General features: G+C 40.3%; 3 protein-coding genes across 5 annotated transcripts in view; 1 reads left to right on the top strand and 2 right to left on the bottom strand.

Annotated features, from left to right (window-relative positions):
- Nucleotides 1-15,078, bottom strand: part of LOC145456710 (WD repeat-containing protein 19-like) — a 392,619-nt gene that overhangs the window by 291,998 nt on the left and 85,543 nt on the right. The gene's annotated exons all lie outside the window — the stretch shown is intronic.
- The window catches only part of LOC145457485 (neurobeachin-like), a 76,543-nt gene that overhangs the window by 49,097 nt on the left and 12,368 nt on the right, over nt 1-15,078 (top strand). For both annotated transcript variants that reach the window (XM_080335701.1, XM_080335702.1), the window contains 9 exons: nt 67-154; nt 239-352; nt 726-863; nt 991-1,117; nt 2,024-2,132; nt 3,056-3,222; nt 3,537-3,664; nt 4,503-4,658; nt 5,363-5,499. In XM_080335701.1, coding sequence (XP_080191827.1) covers nt 67-154; nt 239-352; nt 726-863; nt 991-1,117; nt 2,024-2,132; nt 3,056-3,222; nt 3,537-3,664; nt 4,503-4,658; nt 5,363-5,499 — 1,164 coding nt within the window. The remainder of the gene's footprint in view (nt 1-66; nt 155-238; nt 353-725; nt 864-990; nt 1,118-2,023; nt 2,133-3,055; nt 3,223-3,536; nt 3,665-4,502; nt 4,659-5,362; nt 5,500-15,078) is intronic.
- On the bottom strand, nt 6,650-13,962 carry LOC145457486 (protein mab-21-like 2). Of its 2 annotated transcripts, XR_013920893.1 has the most exons (7): nt 13,717-13,962; nt 13,397-13,597; nt 12,765-12,912; nt 12,310-12,470; nt 11,561-11,671; nt 7,506-8,231; nt 6,650-7,067 (listed from the first exon to the last, which is right to left on the bottom strand). XR_013920893.1 is itself a non-coding variant. In XM_080335703.1 (6 exons), exons 1-6 carry the CDS (start codon nt 13,875-13,877, stop codon nt 7,922-7,924), a joined length of 1,092 nt encoding a protein of 363 aa, XP_080191829.1. In that variant the 5' UTR covers nt 13,878-13,962; the 3' UTR covers nt 7,376-7,921. The 2 variants fall into 2 exon arrangements, 1 of the variants encoding a protein (XP_080191829.1); XM_080335703.1 differs by lacking the exon at nt 6,650-7,067 and having other exon boundaries at nt 7,376-8,231.

Here is a 15,078-nt window from a genome sequence, read left to right as displayed (position 1 = left end):
ATTTTCATTGTTTGCTTTTGGTCAAAATTTTGATCGCTTGTTCCTCATGCCGCTTGGTCACTTCAGAACAACTCTGGGCCGAAGTTCCACTCTTTTGATCGTAGCGTGATGGTTCAGTCCACGCCGACAGAGGAAAAGTCTCAGCCACAAACAGGTCGGAGATTTGCTTCGTTTTGCTTCCGTCATAAATTCATTTTAAATAAGCCTGCATGCGATATCTGTAATCTATTCCATGCAGTGAGTGAAAGTGCTGAAAATCCAGAGGAAATGCAACCAGCCGAGAATCAAGCGCCTGACCATGACAAATTACCAAAGATAAATACGGTGGAGCCTACGGAACATCCCGATCTTGGTATGTTAATTGCTGTTTTTAATAGCTGCGAAGCAAGAAGTTTAAAATGAATTGTTTTAAAGCCGCTCTCTTCAATTAGCCCCTTTTTTGAGATTTTCTCTGCATAGTGTATTAATAATAGTGACAGTGAGATGGTAATAATCCGAGAAGTGAAACTGCTTTACGATTGACCACGTCTAATTATACAATTGAGTTACGTAATTAATTGCGTTTGCGATTGGAAATAAATAATATTCTATCAGCGTTGCACTTTTGTGACCCAAGTTATCTTATGTAAGATACCCCTCTCATAATAATAAAAACTGTCGATTTCTCTGATTCTATCCAATTACTGTGTTGTGGTTTGGTTGACTCTTGGCGGTTCTTGCTGCAGATTCTATGGATGTGTCCAAAAGGCTGGAGACCTCGTTGGAACAACTGGCCCCGTTACTTCGAGATATATTCCTGGACTATGCAACATATCTGAGTAAAGTGCTGGTTGGCAGCCATGGCCAAGAGCTGTTGAATGAAGGTAATGTGTTCGTTATTGATTCGGCCGGCTTGGAAAGAGATATTTTGATCAATTTCTGTGCATAAATAGCTAATATATTATCATAACCTACCTACCGCCGATTCAACAACACTGCATTCTGTTTTAGGGTTAGTCTGTATGAAGACATATTCGTCGGTTGTGGAGCTGGTGATGCTGTTATGTTCGCAAGAATGGCAAAATTCGATTCAAAAGCACGCTGGTCTGGCGTTTATCGAGCTGATCAACGATGGGCGGTTAGTCGTTTAGTTATATGAAGTTTGAATCTTGGGAGCAGATTTGGATGACTAGAAAATTTTCATCTTCTCCAGATTAGATTAGAATTACAATTATAGCTACTGGTGCATGTTTTTTCAGATTAGATTAGATTAGACTTAGAATTATCACTACAGTTTTTTTTCCAAATTAGATTAAAATAACAGCAACACAGTTTTTATTCCAAATTAGATTAGAATTACAGCAGTACAGTGTTTTCAAAATTAGATAACAATTTGAATTATAGCAACAAAGTTATTTTCGATTCAGAAAAAATTAGAATGGTACATTCGCAGTTTTTTTTTCATATTCAATTAGAATTAGAATTACAGCAACACAATTGTTTACAAATTAGATTAGAAGTGAATTATAATTATCTCAACATCGTTTTTTCCAAACTAAATTAGTATTAGAATTACCGCAACTTTGTTTTTCCAAATTGGATTAGAATTAGAATTGTTACGACGCTGTTTCGACGAATTTGATTAGGACTAGAATGAACGCAACACTGTTATCTCGCGAATTAGATGTGTATTAGACTTACCCAATCGTCAAAAACTTGGGAATCGAATTTAATTCAGAATTTCTAAGGAAACGCAACAAGTCAGGTTCAATCCATAACAAATCGGGGCGCAAATGTCTGTACAGCAAGCTTGGCACGTTTCGCACTATACAGTTGTGCAGTTGCATATTCAGGAAAACCAGATATTATATTAAAAATGAAATGAGTGCACACTGCACACTGCAAGGAAACATTTCTCAAATTAGATTAGAATTAGATGTGCTCTAATTAGTCTAATTCGCCAATTATAATTCGCTAGTTGTCCAAGTCTGCTTTGGAGTGAATGGGCACAGAATATTGACACTTCGTTTTTTGTGTATTGCAGGCTTTTGTGCCTTTCCAAGAAAGAACATATCGTGCGTGTTTCAAACGAGGCCGAGTTCATATTGAACAAACAACGCGCCGAAGATGTGAAGAAACACGCCGAGTTTGGAGTGAGATTTTGCTGCATTCTTTACTCGTTTACGATATTTAAGCCAGACTCTCTAGCATTTTCATGTGCCAGTCGGGGTTGGTCGGTATCAAAAAAGTAATTCTGCTGTTTCTGAATACTCAGTAGGATTTTCCCAACGACGATCGTCCAAATCAACTTTTCGTAACTGCAAACTTGAGTAGTTCTGAGAACTTTCATTTTCTGCAATTACTTGAAGTAGTTTTTGAATGTCTTTGAAACAGATGTTGTTACTGTAATTCATTAGAAATTCACTGCGCTACTTCTACTCAAGTAGCACCGCTTCATACTTTGGCCACCGCTGTCGCCATTCCAGTATAGTTCATCGTATTTAAAAGCCTGGCATTTGGGCTGTTCGAAAATAATTTTTTTTCAGATTTTCCTGGCAACTTGAATAAATTGTTAGGTCGGCTAAAAGCCGCTGCATACCCATTCTGGCTCAAATACAACCTGTAGAAGCATTGCTGTAAGAGAATTGCAGTAAAAAAATTGGATTTATTTCAGTAGAAAATTTTGGATTAAAATAATAGTATTTACGGCGGCAAATTCTGTGAATAATTATTATAGACCTCTACCCATCGTCAATAGGCCTACTATTTTTTTGAATCCAAAATTTTTTACTGCAATAAGGTTGCTTCCACTGGTTGCAATTGAGCCAAATTTCATACACATAGTTTTTCTTGGAAACCTAACAATTCTTTATGTAAAAGAATTTATTATTTATTTTTATTTAATAAGCCCAAAAGTTTTCTCTTTTAGCAATGCTTAGAGTCATGCCAAAATTGATGTGCAGCGTTTTTTTGGCCACGTAACAATTTTATCAAGTAGCTAGGAAAAGTTGACAAAAAAGTTATTTGTAACAGCCTCACCTGGCACGCTACAAGACAATTTTCCATTTGTTCTCAGTCGTGGTGCGCAGTTCTGATCACAACGGTGAGGACAGAGGAGAGACAATGCGATTTGCTGCTGTCTGCGGCTAAACATCGCGATCGTTCTTCTGCCGAAAACCTTTGCAACAGAATCACAAATATCATGACCAACAAGCACGGCGCTTGGGGCGCTGTTTTTATTAGGTAAGGTTGCCAAAAACCTTTTGGTATAAACAGGCATTTTTATTCTTACGCTGTCATTACCGTGCTAATTCTCAACCAGGGTTGTAACCAAGTCACTAGGTTCCGAGTTAAAGTTTAAAGTAAATTACTCGAGCCTAGTCATTTTAATCATCAGTACGAGATTTTGCTGTACGCTTATCTTGATATACCTAAATTTTGAACCCTGCCGATAGTGTCTAGAGCTAAACTGTCAGTTCTAAGTCTGAGGAAGTAAATGTAATTTTTGGTAAACTCTTAGAATTCTTTGCAAATCGAACAAGTCTTTTTGTTACCAGCCGATCCCGCGAGTTTTGGAAGCTGGATCAGTGGGAAGATGATACCAGGAGGAGGAGGAGGTTTGTGAGAAATCCTTATGGCAATACTCACCCGGAAGCAGTGCTGCATCAACAACCGACTCCAGTTGGTGAGATGTTTTTAAATAATATATTGATATTGAAATAAATCCTAATTTTTTCTGGTGACACTCGATAGTGCTAATTATTAGCAACTAGTAGAGAATCGGAAAAAAACTTCGACGATTATCACGATTGCTTGTGACTAGAGGTCGACCGATATTGATTTATACAGGCCGATACCGATATATCGGCTCACTCACAAGGCCAATACCGATATCATAGGCCGATATTAATATGGAAGGAGCAGAGAACAATTACACCAAAAATATGATATATTAGGCAAGATGACACTTGTCCATGCCACAGAAAGCTGAACAACAAACGAGGAAACTGAAATTGAAAAGAATTATTGCTCAATTTTGCACATTCGATGAAATTTGGGATAACCCAAAAAGCAAAAAATGATGCGGAATTGCAGATCAGTCCGGAAAAAGTAGATTGTAATGCAGGAAGCATAGTTTCTCCGCATGCTCACCCAGCTAAACTCGTCCTGCAAGGGTAAATCTGTCATATATCGCCCTTTGCGTCGTCGATTTCTTGAGATTGAGAAGGAGCATTGAATTTCCGAAATTTTTGAATTTTTTTTTAATATAAAATATCGGCCTCGATAATCGGCCATGTCGATAATCAGTCGACCTCTACTTGTGACGAGTGTCAGTACACAATGTCCAATTATATATTTCAATCTAAATGTACTATCTAACTGTAAATTGAAGTTTGGTACCTCCAACAGTCCATTGAGATGTCAGTGACATTACTCTGGCTAGCTCTGCTTGTATTCTACTGAGAAAGTAACGATTGAAGCCTCTTTCAAAGATCGAACTCTCGAAAACACCATTGTTTTAGTGTCTGACGCCGCGGTCAGTGGTAAGTTTCCGAGCGCAGCCAAGGCGGTGCGGACCGCGCTTGAAGAAATCCAACCTTCCGGTTCCTCCAGCGACGATGAAGATGACGAATCTGGCTCCAGCTCGATTGCCGAGAAGGAATTCGAGGAATTGAACGGTTCGATAGGCTTGTTTTTGTGAGATGCTTGAACTATACTGTATATCTGCAAAGGGTTGTTCAAAAATCGGTTTTCTCTTCACATTTTACCATTTATCCCAGTGGTTCTCCACCTTTTACCTTCCTTGGACCCCTTTCCCCCAATTATTAGTTCAAACTTACTTTGAATAGCGTGCAACCGTCGTACCTGCCTTCTGCGAATGATAACTTAAGGCTTGTTGGTGCTCAAAATTTTGGATTCAAAATCGATTTGAAACGTTTATCTTTTTAACAAATCTAAAATTTTGTATCTGATAGCTTTTGCTTTTACACGCGGGGATTGAGGCAAATTTGTCATGCAACTTTTTTTTTGGTCAACCTTAACAATTTTGTCGAAAAGTCGACGGAATTTGAGGAAAAAAGCTATTTATGAACGACCGTAATCAGCATGCATCTCAAATAGGGCTTAGCACAATGCTTCGATGACTCAAATCCAGCATTAACAGTCTGTCAGGGTTCGAGTCGAGTTGTGATGGATGATTTTTTCGAGTACTGATTATGATTTTAAATTGTGTTACCTTTATGGTATTTTCCAACAATAAATTTCGGAATTTTGAACCTTCCATTTTCTACTTCTAGTTGTAATTGAGTAGAAATTCACGGTTATAATTGAACTTGAGTAGTAATGCTCACTACTTTGAGCACCTCTGATTGTTTGTGGGCAGGTCCGGCTGTCTTCTCCACAGACTGCGAGCTGATCGCTCCCGGACTGAGCATGCAAGGAACCTTCTCCATGACTAACGAAGACATTTTCTTTGAAGTCAGCGAAAACACGGATTCGTTCAGGAAAGCTGATGCCACGGTGAGTGCCGCTTGTGCTGTGTCTCATTTCAAGTGCTTTTGAGCATCTTGAGTTTCGCAATAAAGTTTTAGACAGGCAGACAGGAGCATATTTCGGAGAATAAAGAGAACATACGTCCGTAAAATGGTAGCCTGCTATACCAGCGTTAGCTCATTGAGTCAGCTCATCACGTTTTATAATCATCATAATATGTAGGCTTGCATGTTATAATAACATATGTGGATGGAATATGTATAAAGGGATATCAATGAATCCGATGTATCGGTGAAACTGGGTGCGGAAGTAACTATACAAAGAGAAAGCAAACGATATCAGAATTTCAAGCGGACGTGATAGTAGATTGCGCAGTTTCATTTTCGTCATCCGTTTTTATGTTGATATTTGAAATCATGAAACGAAATATTTTTTGGTTCTGTCGGAATCTTGCCATAAGGTTTCGGTCCTAAGAAGACGATCGATCTTTGAAGCCGTTATCACTGCAACAGCATTAGCATTTACAAAAGTACGCAGTTAGTTGTGGCAGGTGACAGTGTATATTGGTCAGGACGATGCATGCTGGCATTGTAAAAGCTTTCACCGGCGATTGACTCGTGAAATTTTTTCGATACATCGACAACGTATTATCTGTATATATTGTAATTAATCGATATTGCCGTCCACGAAGTATTAGATTAGGTTAACCTAGTTTTGTAGGTTATTGCTGTCTCGTTTCTTAACTGGCGTCTTGCATGTTAAAGGCAGCGAGTCTCAATCCGCATTACTCAAAACGGAATAAATTTGGGTACATGTTATCGTTATAGTTTCTTCAGAATGAGCCTAATTCGAATCGAGACAGAATCGTCGCTTTTACGATAGAATGTCGTGAGCCTATGCATTGTGTGATTAACATACAATTGCCTCACTACGGGGCGATTTGTAGTACGTGGTATTGTAGGCTTCTTGTAAGATATGAGAGGCTTTAACGCCTAAGACCATGTCAAGTTGTACGGGCTAACTACAATACACACTATTGTATCAAGTACCACTACATCATACACTTATTACGGGATATGAGCTATTCGTAGTGTGTGTGTATTTCGACTTGTGAGCGTCGGCGTCTGCGCATTGCACAAACTCCGTCTGCCGCGCCGCGTTGATTGAAAACCGCCCGTAAACAAATAAAACAATCCACGCTATTCTCTCAAATTAGGCCTATTAAGACAACTTTCTGATACCGGGGCAAGGCGTGAGTAATTCTGAGTAATTATGCGGTCAAACGATACACGTTGTGTGTTCGTTTACATTGTCGTGCGTAAACCCTAAGACCGCAAACTTGCAATATATGTTATTTATTTTCAATCACGATAGTGGATATTGCTGAAAATTCATGGGGCCGTTGATCGTAATCGTAAACAAGTATTTCGGTAGACTTGGACGGCTAGATAATTCTTGTTGTCTGATAAGACAGATTACAGCGAGATGCCGTTAATCTAATTCTAATCTAATCAGCAAAATGCGCATATTCTCATCTTTTATCTTCTTTACCTGGAAACGCTACTGGTGCACTGTAGAGTGCGGAACGAGCCAAACTTGCTGTACAGACATTTGCAATTTTCGTGATTATGAGATTGGGCCCTGACTTGTTAAGAACTTGATTTGAATCAATTTGCAAGTTTTTGCGAATGCAGTCATTCTAATTTCAATCTCATCTGTAAAAAACTTTGTAGCTTTAATTATAATGTGATTTGGAAAAAAGTTTGTAGCTCCAATTCTAATCTTATTTGGAAAAAAAATTGCAGATGTAATTGTAATCGTAATCTAATTTGGAAATACTGAATGTCTTCTAGTAGTTCAAATCCGCATTCGGGGCGCAGAACTTCAGAAACACACGAAACAATAACCTCGCAACTGTCCGTTTATTCGCCGAAAGCTTTTTCGGCAGACGCGTATGAAATATGTCTTCATTGTGACGGAATAACACCGAAAACAAACGACAAGCGCACAGCGCGGTATAGTAGTATCGGTACAAAACAACGTATTCGTCCCATACGTTGCTAATCACGTTCCCGAGAAACACCTTTTTGGAGTGCTGACATGATGCGCTCCTGTTACTAAGAGGTGATTTATCAACGAGAATTCTATTCTCGATACTATTTTCCATTATGGAAGGCTGTTAACCTCGATTGGTCGTATCGTAGTATACAAAACATGTAGAACAATTCTACGTACGTTTATGAAAATTACGTATATGTGAAGTCATGATGAACCCACAACATTGTCACTAAGTGCAATGAAATAGGTATGGCTTATAAAATACAAAATCTATGACGTGATGCAAAACTGGCGTTATATTCTTTGGAAGGTACACATTCGAACTTTCTGCATGGTTCGCACTGTCGTGACCTCGTAACGAGCGATATTGCGCACAAATTCGATCTCAAAATCAGCTCAGCGTTATATTATCCAAATGCGCGGCCCCGAGCAACACAGCTCTGGACAGCCTCCAAGCTATTTCCACCGTCTTGTCTAAAACGCGCTTGTCCGCGCCCGCCAGCATGTCGACTCCCGGCAGAAAGTAATGCGGGAAGCCGCCGGATCTGATGCAGGCTACTAGCTGCAGCAGAGCGCCTCGGGTCCTGTCCCCGATGTGCAGGTCTGTCCAGTCTTCGTCGCGCGGGTGCTTCTCGCATTCGTAGAGGACGAGAGTGGTCACGTGGCTGTTTTTGATGCGCGTGCCTTCGAAGTCGAGGTATCTGCGAAAATGGCTGCCTGAATCAGCTTTTTTTAAGGTTATATAGAATGATAGCCAACCAGGCTTTTCCAAATTCAATTACAATTGGAGTTACTGAAAATTTGAATCAAACCGCTACCCTTATCCAGAATGTGACAAGTAGAAAATTGTTTGCCTTTCTAAATTATATTACAATTAGCGTGATAGCTACTCAAACACGCTGTGTAGCGCACGGTTTCTTCCAAATTAGATTACAATTAGTACGATAGCTATACACACTGTAGCGCAGTTTCTTCCATTACAATTGGTATGATAGCCACACACTGTGTAGTGCACGGTTTGTTCCAAATTCGATTACAATTAAGATGATAGCTATATACACTGTTTGGCGGACAGTTTCTGCCATTACAATTAGTATGATAGCCACACACTGTGTAGTGCACAGTTTCTTCCATTACAATTAGTATGATAGCCACACACTGTGTAGTGCACGGTTTGTTCCAAATTAGATTACAATTAAGACGATAGCTGTACACACTGTTTGGCGCACAGTTTCTTCGATTACAATTAGTATGATAGCCACACACTGTGTAGTGCACGGTTTCTTCCTAATTAGATTACAATTAATATGATAGCTATACACACTGTTTGGCGCACAGTTTCTTCGATTACAATTAGTATGATAGCCACACACTGTGTAGTGCACGGTTTCTTCCAAATTAGATTACAATTAATATGATAGCTATATACACACTATTTAACCCACAGATTCTTCCATTACAATTAGTATGATAGCCACTCATTGTGTAGTGCACAATTTTTTCCATATTAGATTACAATTAGTATAATATATACACACCGTGTCGTTCACAGTTTCTTCCAAGTTACATTACAATTAGAATGAAAACTACACAGTGTGTCGTGCAGTTTCTTCCAAATTTGAATATAGTTATAATTGCTGAATTCGCAAAACCTTGGTAATGGAATTAAATTTCGAATGAGAAAGAAATACATCGAATGTCAAGTTCATTTCGTATCATATCATAGTTCGTTCGTAAGCATGGGAATGGCAGATGTCTGTGCAGCAAGCTTGGCTCGTTTCGCACTATACAGTTTACCTGTAGCATTTCCAGGAAAACCAGAAATTAGCGTAGAATTAAAATGAATGTATAGAAAAATATAGCAAATTAGACTAGAATTGGATAACCGGTATTTCGGGCTAATTGTTTAAACTATCATTATCTACTAGTTCAATTCTGATCCGGAGGTTATCCGCCTTCCCGCGATCGATCAGCGCGAAACGCCGACACATGTTCGCTAATGTCGCGCGGTCAAGCTTCAATGTACTTCACGCAGGCTTGTTATGAAGCTTTCGTTTTTAACTGCGCCGCGATCGCATGTCATATTGCGGCCGTCACGTCAGCGCGCGTTATGTCCGCGCGATCGCTCGGCTTACCGGCATCGATTTCCCGTCGGGGTTGTCAGCGAATTTGGTTCCGCCGTCGAGCGGATTCTCCACGCCGTGTCAAAGCGCGTCGCCATTTTGTTTTATCGACCTGACTAAATCTTGTCAGTAAAGAAGCCGGCTTTTCCAAATTAGAATGAAATTAGTATTATAGCTACAAAGTTTTTTTTTCCAAATTACCCGTAATTTTCCATGTATATTACTATAGATAACTAACCTACGGTAGTTGGGTTAGTTATCTATAATAATACGCCTCCATGTATAACGCGCACCCCTAAAATTATGTGTAAATTCTGGGGAAAAGCCTGTACCCGTGTATAGTACGCACCCTGCATTCGCAGAACATGAATAGATATGTTTTAGTATTCGATGTCATTCTGTTTTGCGATGTCACTGTTGAACAATCATGACATGAAGATCGTTAATTATTATGCACTTATCGGCAGCAAAAGCCTGCGAGGCCCGCGACGCGATAGTTCAGGCCGGCGACATCTTGCGCACTTGGCCTGTTACAGATGCGATTGCACAGGCCAACGATTATGTCGTGCGCACCAGGCCTGTTGGAGACGCGACTGTCGTGTTTAGGCCAGCGATTACATCTTGCGCCCGTGGCGTGTTATAGATGCGATTGCTCAGGCCTGCGCGCCCGTTGAGCAGGCAATGAACTGATTTCTCTCGCGTACAAACGGCAAACCAACTCGGCAGGAGATCGCTGGTTGTGCAGCGCGAACGACTCTCGCTAATTGGCAGCGCGTAACACTGATAATACGAATTACTGGGCGAGATGACTGAATGTGACGCGCGATTAAAACAAATATGAAGAAAGGTGCGATTTCAAGTTATGGTTCGAGGGGGATTGTTTTCGAGGCTTGTCGCACCCATGCATAATACGCATGCCCTGATTTTAGGGGGGAAATCGGTAAAAATTTTCGCATTATGCATGGAAAATTACGGTAGATTAGATTTAGAATTATGGTTACACGTTTATTTTTTATTTTCGCTGTATACAGTGCTGTAGCGTTATCAGGAAAAGCAGAAATTACATTAGAATTAAGATTATGGCGTCCTGGAAGCATTTAACAAATGAAATTATAATTATTTTGAGGGCATTTCGCTATAATTAGTATAATCAAATTATCCATTTGCCCAAGTTTGGTCAGTAAGTCTGGGCAAAATCGAATGCCAGAGTGATTCGATTCCGAATCGAGTATTACGGTTCGACTCGAATCATTCGAATTAAAACTCGACCCAGATTCGTGTGTTCGGATCATTCTACATAGCCTCACTTAGCCTCACTTGTCAGGCGTGTAGGATGTACATCAAATTCGCTCGTCTTCGATCTCGAATAAGCCGGTCTCGTGGGAGATGACTCGTTATGTCTATTCCCGATTGTGAGGATTAACGCGTCATGAAAGACATCATTGTCGAACCCCGTTTGATCTGGCGGTCTTTTAACGGCACACATGAAATAGGCTTCAAATATGAAGTGAGCTTCTTTGAGGTGCAAAACTTCAATATACAATTGAATAATGTATCCATGTTGAAATAAAGCGGATGTTTTCGGCTGACAATTGGTATAAATTTAGCAAAAACATTGCATATCAACAATCGAATGTATTCGGTTTTATTTCAACTTGACTCCAATATTGTAACAGACAAAATGTTCGTAGTACCGCTATTCTGTGCTCTGGGTATATTTCGTTTGTTTTATGTCGTTATTCGGTTGTTTTTATCGACGAATTTGTCTCTGTCATTCCGTAATTGTGTGTGTGCTGTTACTTGGTAGTCCCGAGTTCTGAAATCAGCGCTTCGTATTGTCCGTCCCTATATGCTGACAGCAAAAAAAAAACGTGCTATTCGTACGTTTTGTGTTTAAGTAACTGTACCTGTCGCGTAACGTCTTTAAAATAGACAAACATCTCCGTCTGCATCCTCCGCTGATCAACATTTCTTCCGAACTCGTGAAGGACATCGCCCACGCGTCGCACTCGGCAAACCTGTATCGACATGCGGTTTAACGATGCTAAAATCTAGGGCTGTACGTGGTGTCAACTTTCGCGCCGGTCAGCCAAAGATATTGCAATGTTGTATCTCAGTTTCAATATGCAACAATTTGGACGCTTGTCCGTTGATCAGAGAAATGAAACATCGAGTTTTGAACTGATTTAGGAATTTGGAACGTAGTTCATAATTACATCTGACTGCTGCAACTGCGAGCGTTGACACTGTTCCAAATTAGCTTGACGGCTTCTTCGGTTAATTTTGACTTTGCAATTAAACAGCATTAACAGTGTAATAAGCAATCACCACAGTCGCAATTCATTCAAAAGAATCCGGGCGATTGGAGAGACTTCGTTTTGCAGAACTGCATTATAGAATTGAATAATATATTGATATTGAAATAAACCCGAATAATAATAATACACGGCAGTGATTCTCTCAAGTTTCCAATATGTACATTTGAGTTGCATACCATTGCCGTAATTCCGTTTTGGGTCAATTTTGATATTTTTTATATTGTACCGCTGTTCAAGCTGAAAATATTGAAAAACACTGATCTAGAATGCATCTTTTACTGTAATAAGCCGTTCGCACTGAGCGGGACCTGCCATTTTTTACATAATCATTTACTCACCCCGATTTTTGGCTTGTAACCTGCACGGAGACGAGATTGAAGCCGTTTGCTCGAACTTCTGCGATTTTCTCGGCCGTCGGCCACGGCGATTTCGGGTCCGGCCAGTGCGAGGCGCTCCTCGGCCATATTCCGGTACAACGGAAGGCCGGGACGACTTTGACCTTTTGATTGAGAATAAACGATACGTTGATATTGAAAAGGACTTGACTATAGTGCGTTAACCGAAAAGGTTCGGGTTTATTTCAATATGAATACATTATTCGATTGTATATTGAAGTTCGGTGACTACAGGAGTCTTTTAATTTCTACCCCCGTGTCCTAGCCAAGTCTATTGGGATTCTTATCGTGTTGGGATCCCCGTGTGAATCCGCAGTTTAGTTATAAGACGAAGTCCGCTTGCAGTATAAGGAAATTGTTGAAAGTTCACTCTCTGGAATTGAATGAAGCAATCTCACCTTGTAAGTATTACTTATGAAGAGTACGGCGTCGCCGCCTTGGCCGCCGGCTGTGTCGAGCCTGACGCACGACGCGTAGTTGCACAAGTCTATCGCTTGCCCGACGAGGTAGAGAAAACGTGCCCGGACTTTCCTAGCCGAGAGATATCTGGAATTAGCGCCATCCTGATTCAATATTCCCGCCAGTCCAGGTCGAAATAGCGATGTGGGTAGAATTGTGATCAGTTGCTGGCACCTAACGATTATTATGGATTACGCACATCCCTACCTAGTATACGTGCTAGTTTTCGTGAATACAGTGATTCTAATTATAATGTAATTTTGAAAAAATAGCTATATTTCTTTTCTTGTCCGATTTGGAAAATGCTGTGTATCTATCATTTTAATTTTAATCTAATTTGGAAACTAACTGTTGAGCTATAATTCTAATTCTAGTCTAATTTGTAAACAATGTGTAGCTATAATTCTAATTTGGAAAAAAACTCCGTTGCTGTAATTCCAATTCTAATCTAATTTGAAAACAAACTGAACCTACTATTTCAATTCTAATGTAATTTGGAAAACCTGAAATTTTCTAGTTATCCAAGTTTGCCAGGGTTTAGTTGTCTATGGTTAAACGCTGTAACTGTTACCCTGAAGCCGTGATGAATTCCACCCACAGCGACATGCTTCTCTTCCTGCCCTCGCTCAGTTTGAGCACCGCGCAGCCCGGCACCGCCCCGTCGTCCACGAAGTTGAAGATGCCCATTTGGTTGAGGTAGAAGGACACTTGGAATTCGGTGGGCGATATCACCTCCAGGCCTTCCAGTCTGCCGTCCACTTTCGTAAATGTGCTGCGGAACAGGATTGGCGTTGTCGTATAGCAAATTGGTTGTTACTAGGGCTCTGTTGAAGTTCAACGCGGTAATTTCTGCAACCTTGTTATGCGGCCCACTTGTTTGCCTCTGCTTACCTCACGAATCTCGGTTCTTGGCGCTCGACTTCTTGGAGAAGGTCCCTGATGATTTTTCCCACTTCGAACACGCGATTCGCCATCAGAGACTTGCGCGCGGCCGCTTTGCCGCGGTAGTACTCGTTCATGTAGTAGGAGAGTTCGGTCTGACGCGCCAACATCGCTACCAATCAACCAGAGCAGCACAACTATAGAAAATTTTCGGCTTTTTCAAATGATATTAGAATTGGAAGTATAGCTATGTTTTTTTTTCAAATTACACGAGAGTTGAGCATTAGAGCTCCGTAACATTTTCAAGAGAACCGAAAGTTGGAATAGAATTAACATTGTAGCACTTTAATAATTAGCCAATCATCTAACTGTCCAAGTGTACAATCAACGTTACTCCTGTGTCATCAAATTTACAGGATGGCGTACGCTCGCTGACTATTCAACCCAACGCGCGATTTACAGGGTTGCTAGGTAATCCGTTGCGGTGGTGCGGATTATGGAATAGCTGACAGTAACAGTGTACCTTAATGATATCTGTGGAAGGCAGATGTTATGTATATACGTAACGTCGATACATCGCCATTTTGACTATCGATACTCGTTGATATAAAAAAAATTCGTCCGCTTTCTGTTCTATGCAGAATTTCAAGTGATCACTGTAAATATATCTCATCTTTCCTCCTTGGAACTATGTTTAAAGGAAGATTTGGTGCTATGGGGTAAATGCACCTATGTTCCACCCATGTACTTAAGATTGAAGCATAGTGTCCTATATGGTATCGACTAGGGCTGGGCACAATGATTCGAGTACTCGAATCTGAATCGAGCATTAATTTTAATGATTCGAGTCGAGTAGTAAAAGACGATTATTTCGAGTACTGACATTATACGGTCCTCGCAACTGAAAGTTAATTTACTAACGAGTATTATAGTTTTGATACTATTTTCCACCGAGAAAGCCTTGAAACCTTGATTGGCCGTGTCGCAGCATACGAGGCATAGTACAAAACGACGAACGTTACTGGAAATAACACATTTCCGAAGTCATGGTCATCCCACAACATTGTCAACAAGTGCAATGAAATCGGTATGGTCGAAAAAATACCAAAGTATCTTTAATGTGAGGGATAACAGGCATTATGTTCTTTGTGGTGGCATAAAAGGTGCATATTTGAAGATTGACATGGTACATTCTGTTGTGACGTCATAATGAGTGATACTCGAATACTCGACTCGACTCGAAGCGTTATACGTGATTCAGAATCGAATCACTCAGTTACTCGATTTTGCCCAGCCCTAGTATCGACACGAGCAAATCTCACGGCTCTGTGAAATTTCCATTTGGCTACAGGCAATTTGACGGTCATTTTT

This window comes from Botryllus schlosseri, chromosome 15, assembly GCF_051294905.1.
Source record: "Botryllus schlosseri isolate E-star chromosome 15, Bs_hap1, whole genome shotgun sequence".
NCBI classification, from domain to species: domain Eukaryota; kingdom Metazoa; phylum Chordata; class Ascidiacea; order Stolidobranchia; family Styelidae; genus Botryllus; species Botryllus schlosseri.
The sequence above is the reverse complement of the archived record's forward strand: the minus strand, read 5'-3'. Positions and strand labels throughout refer to the sequence as shown.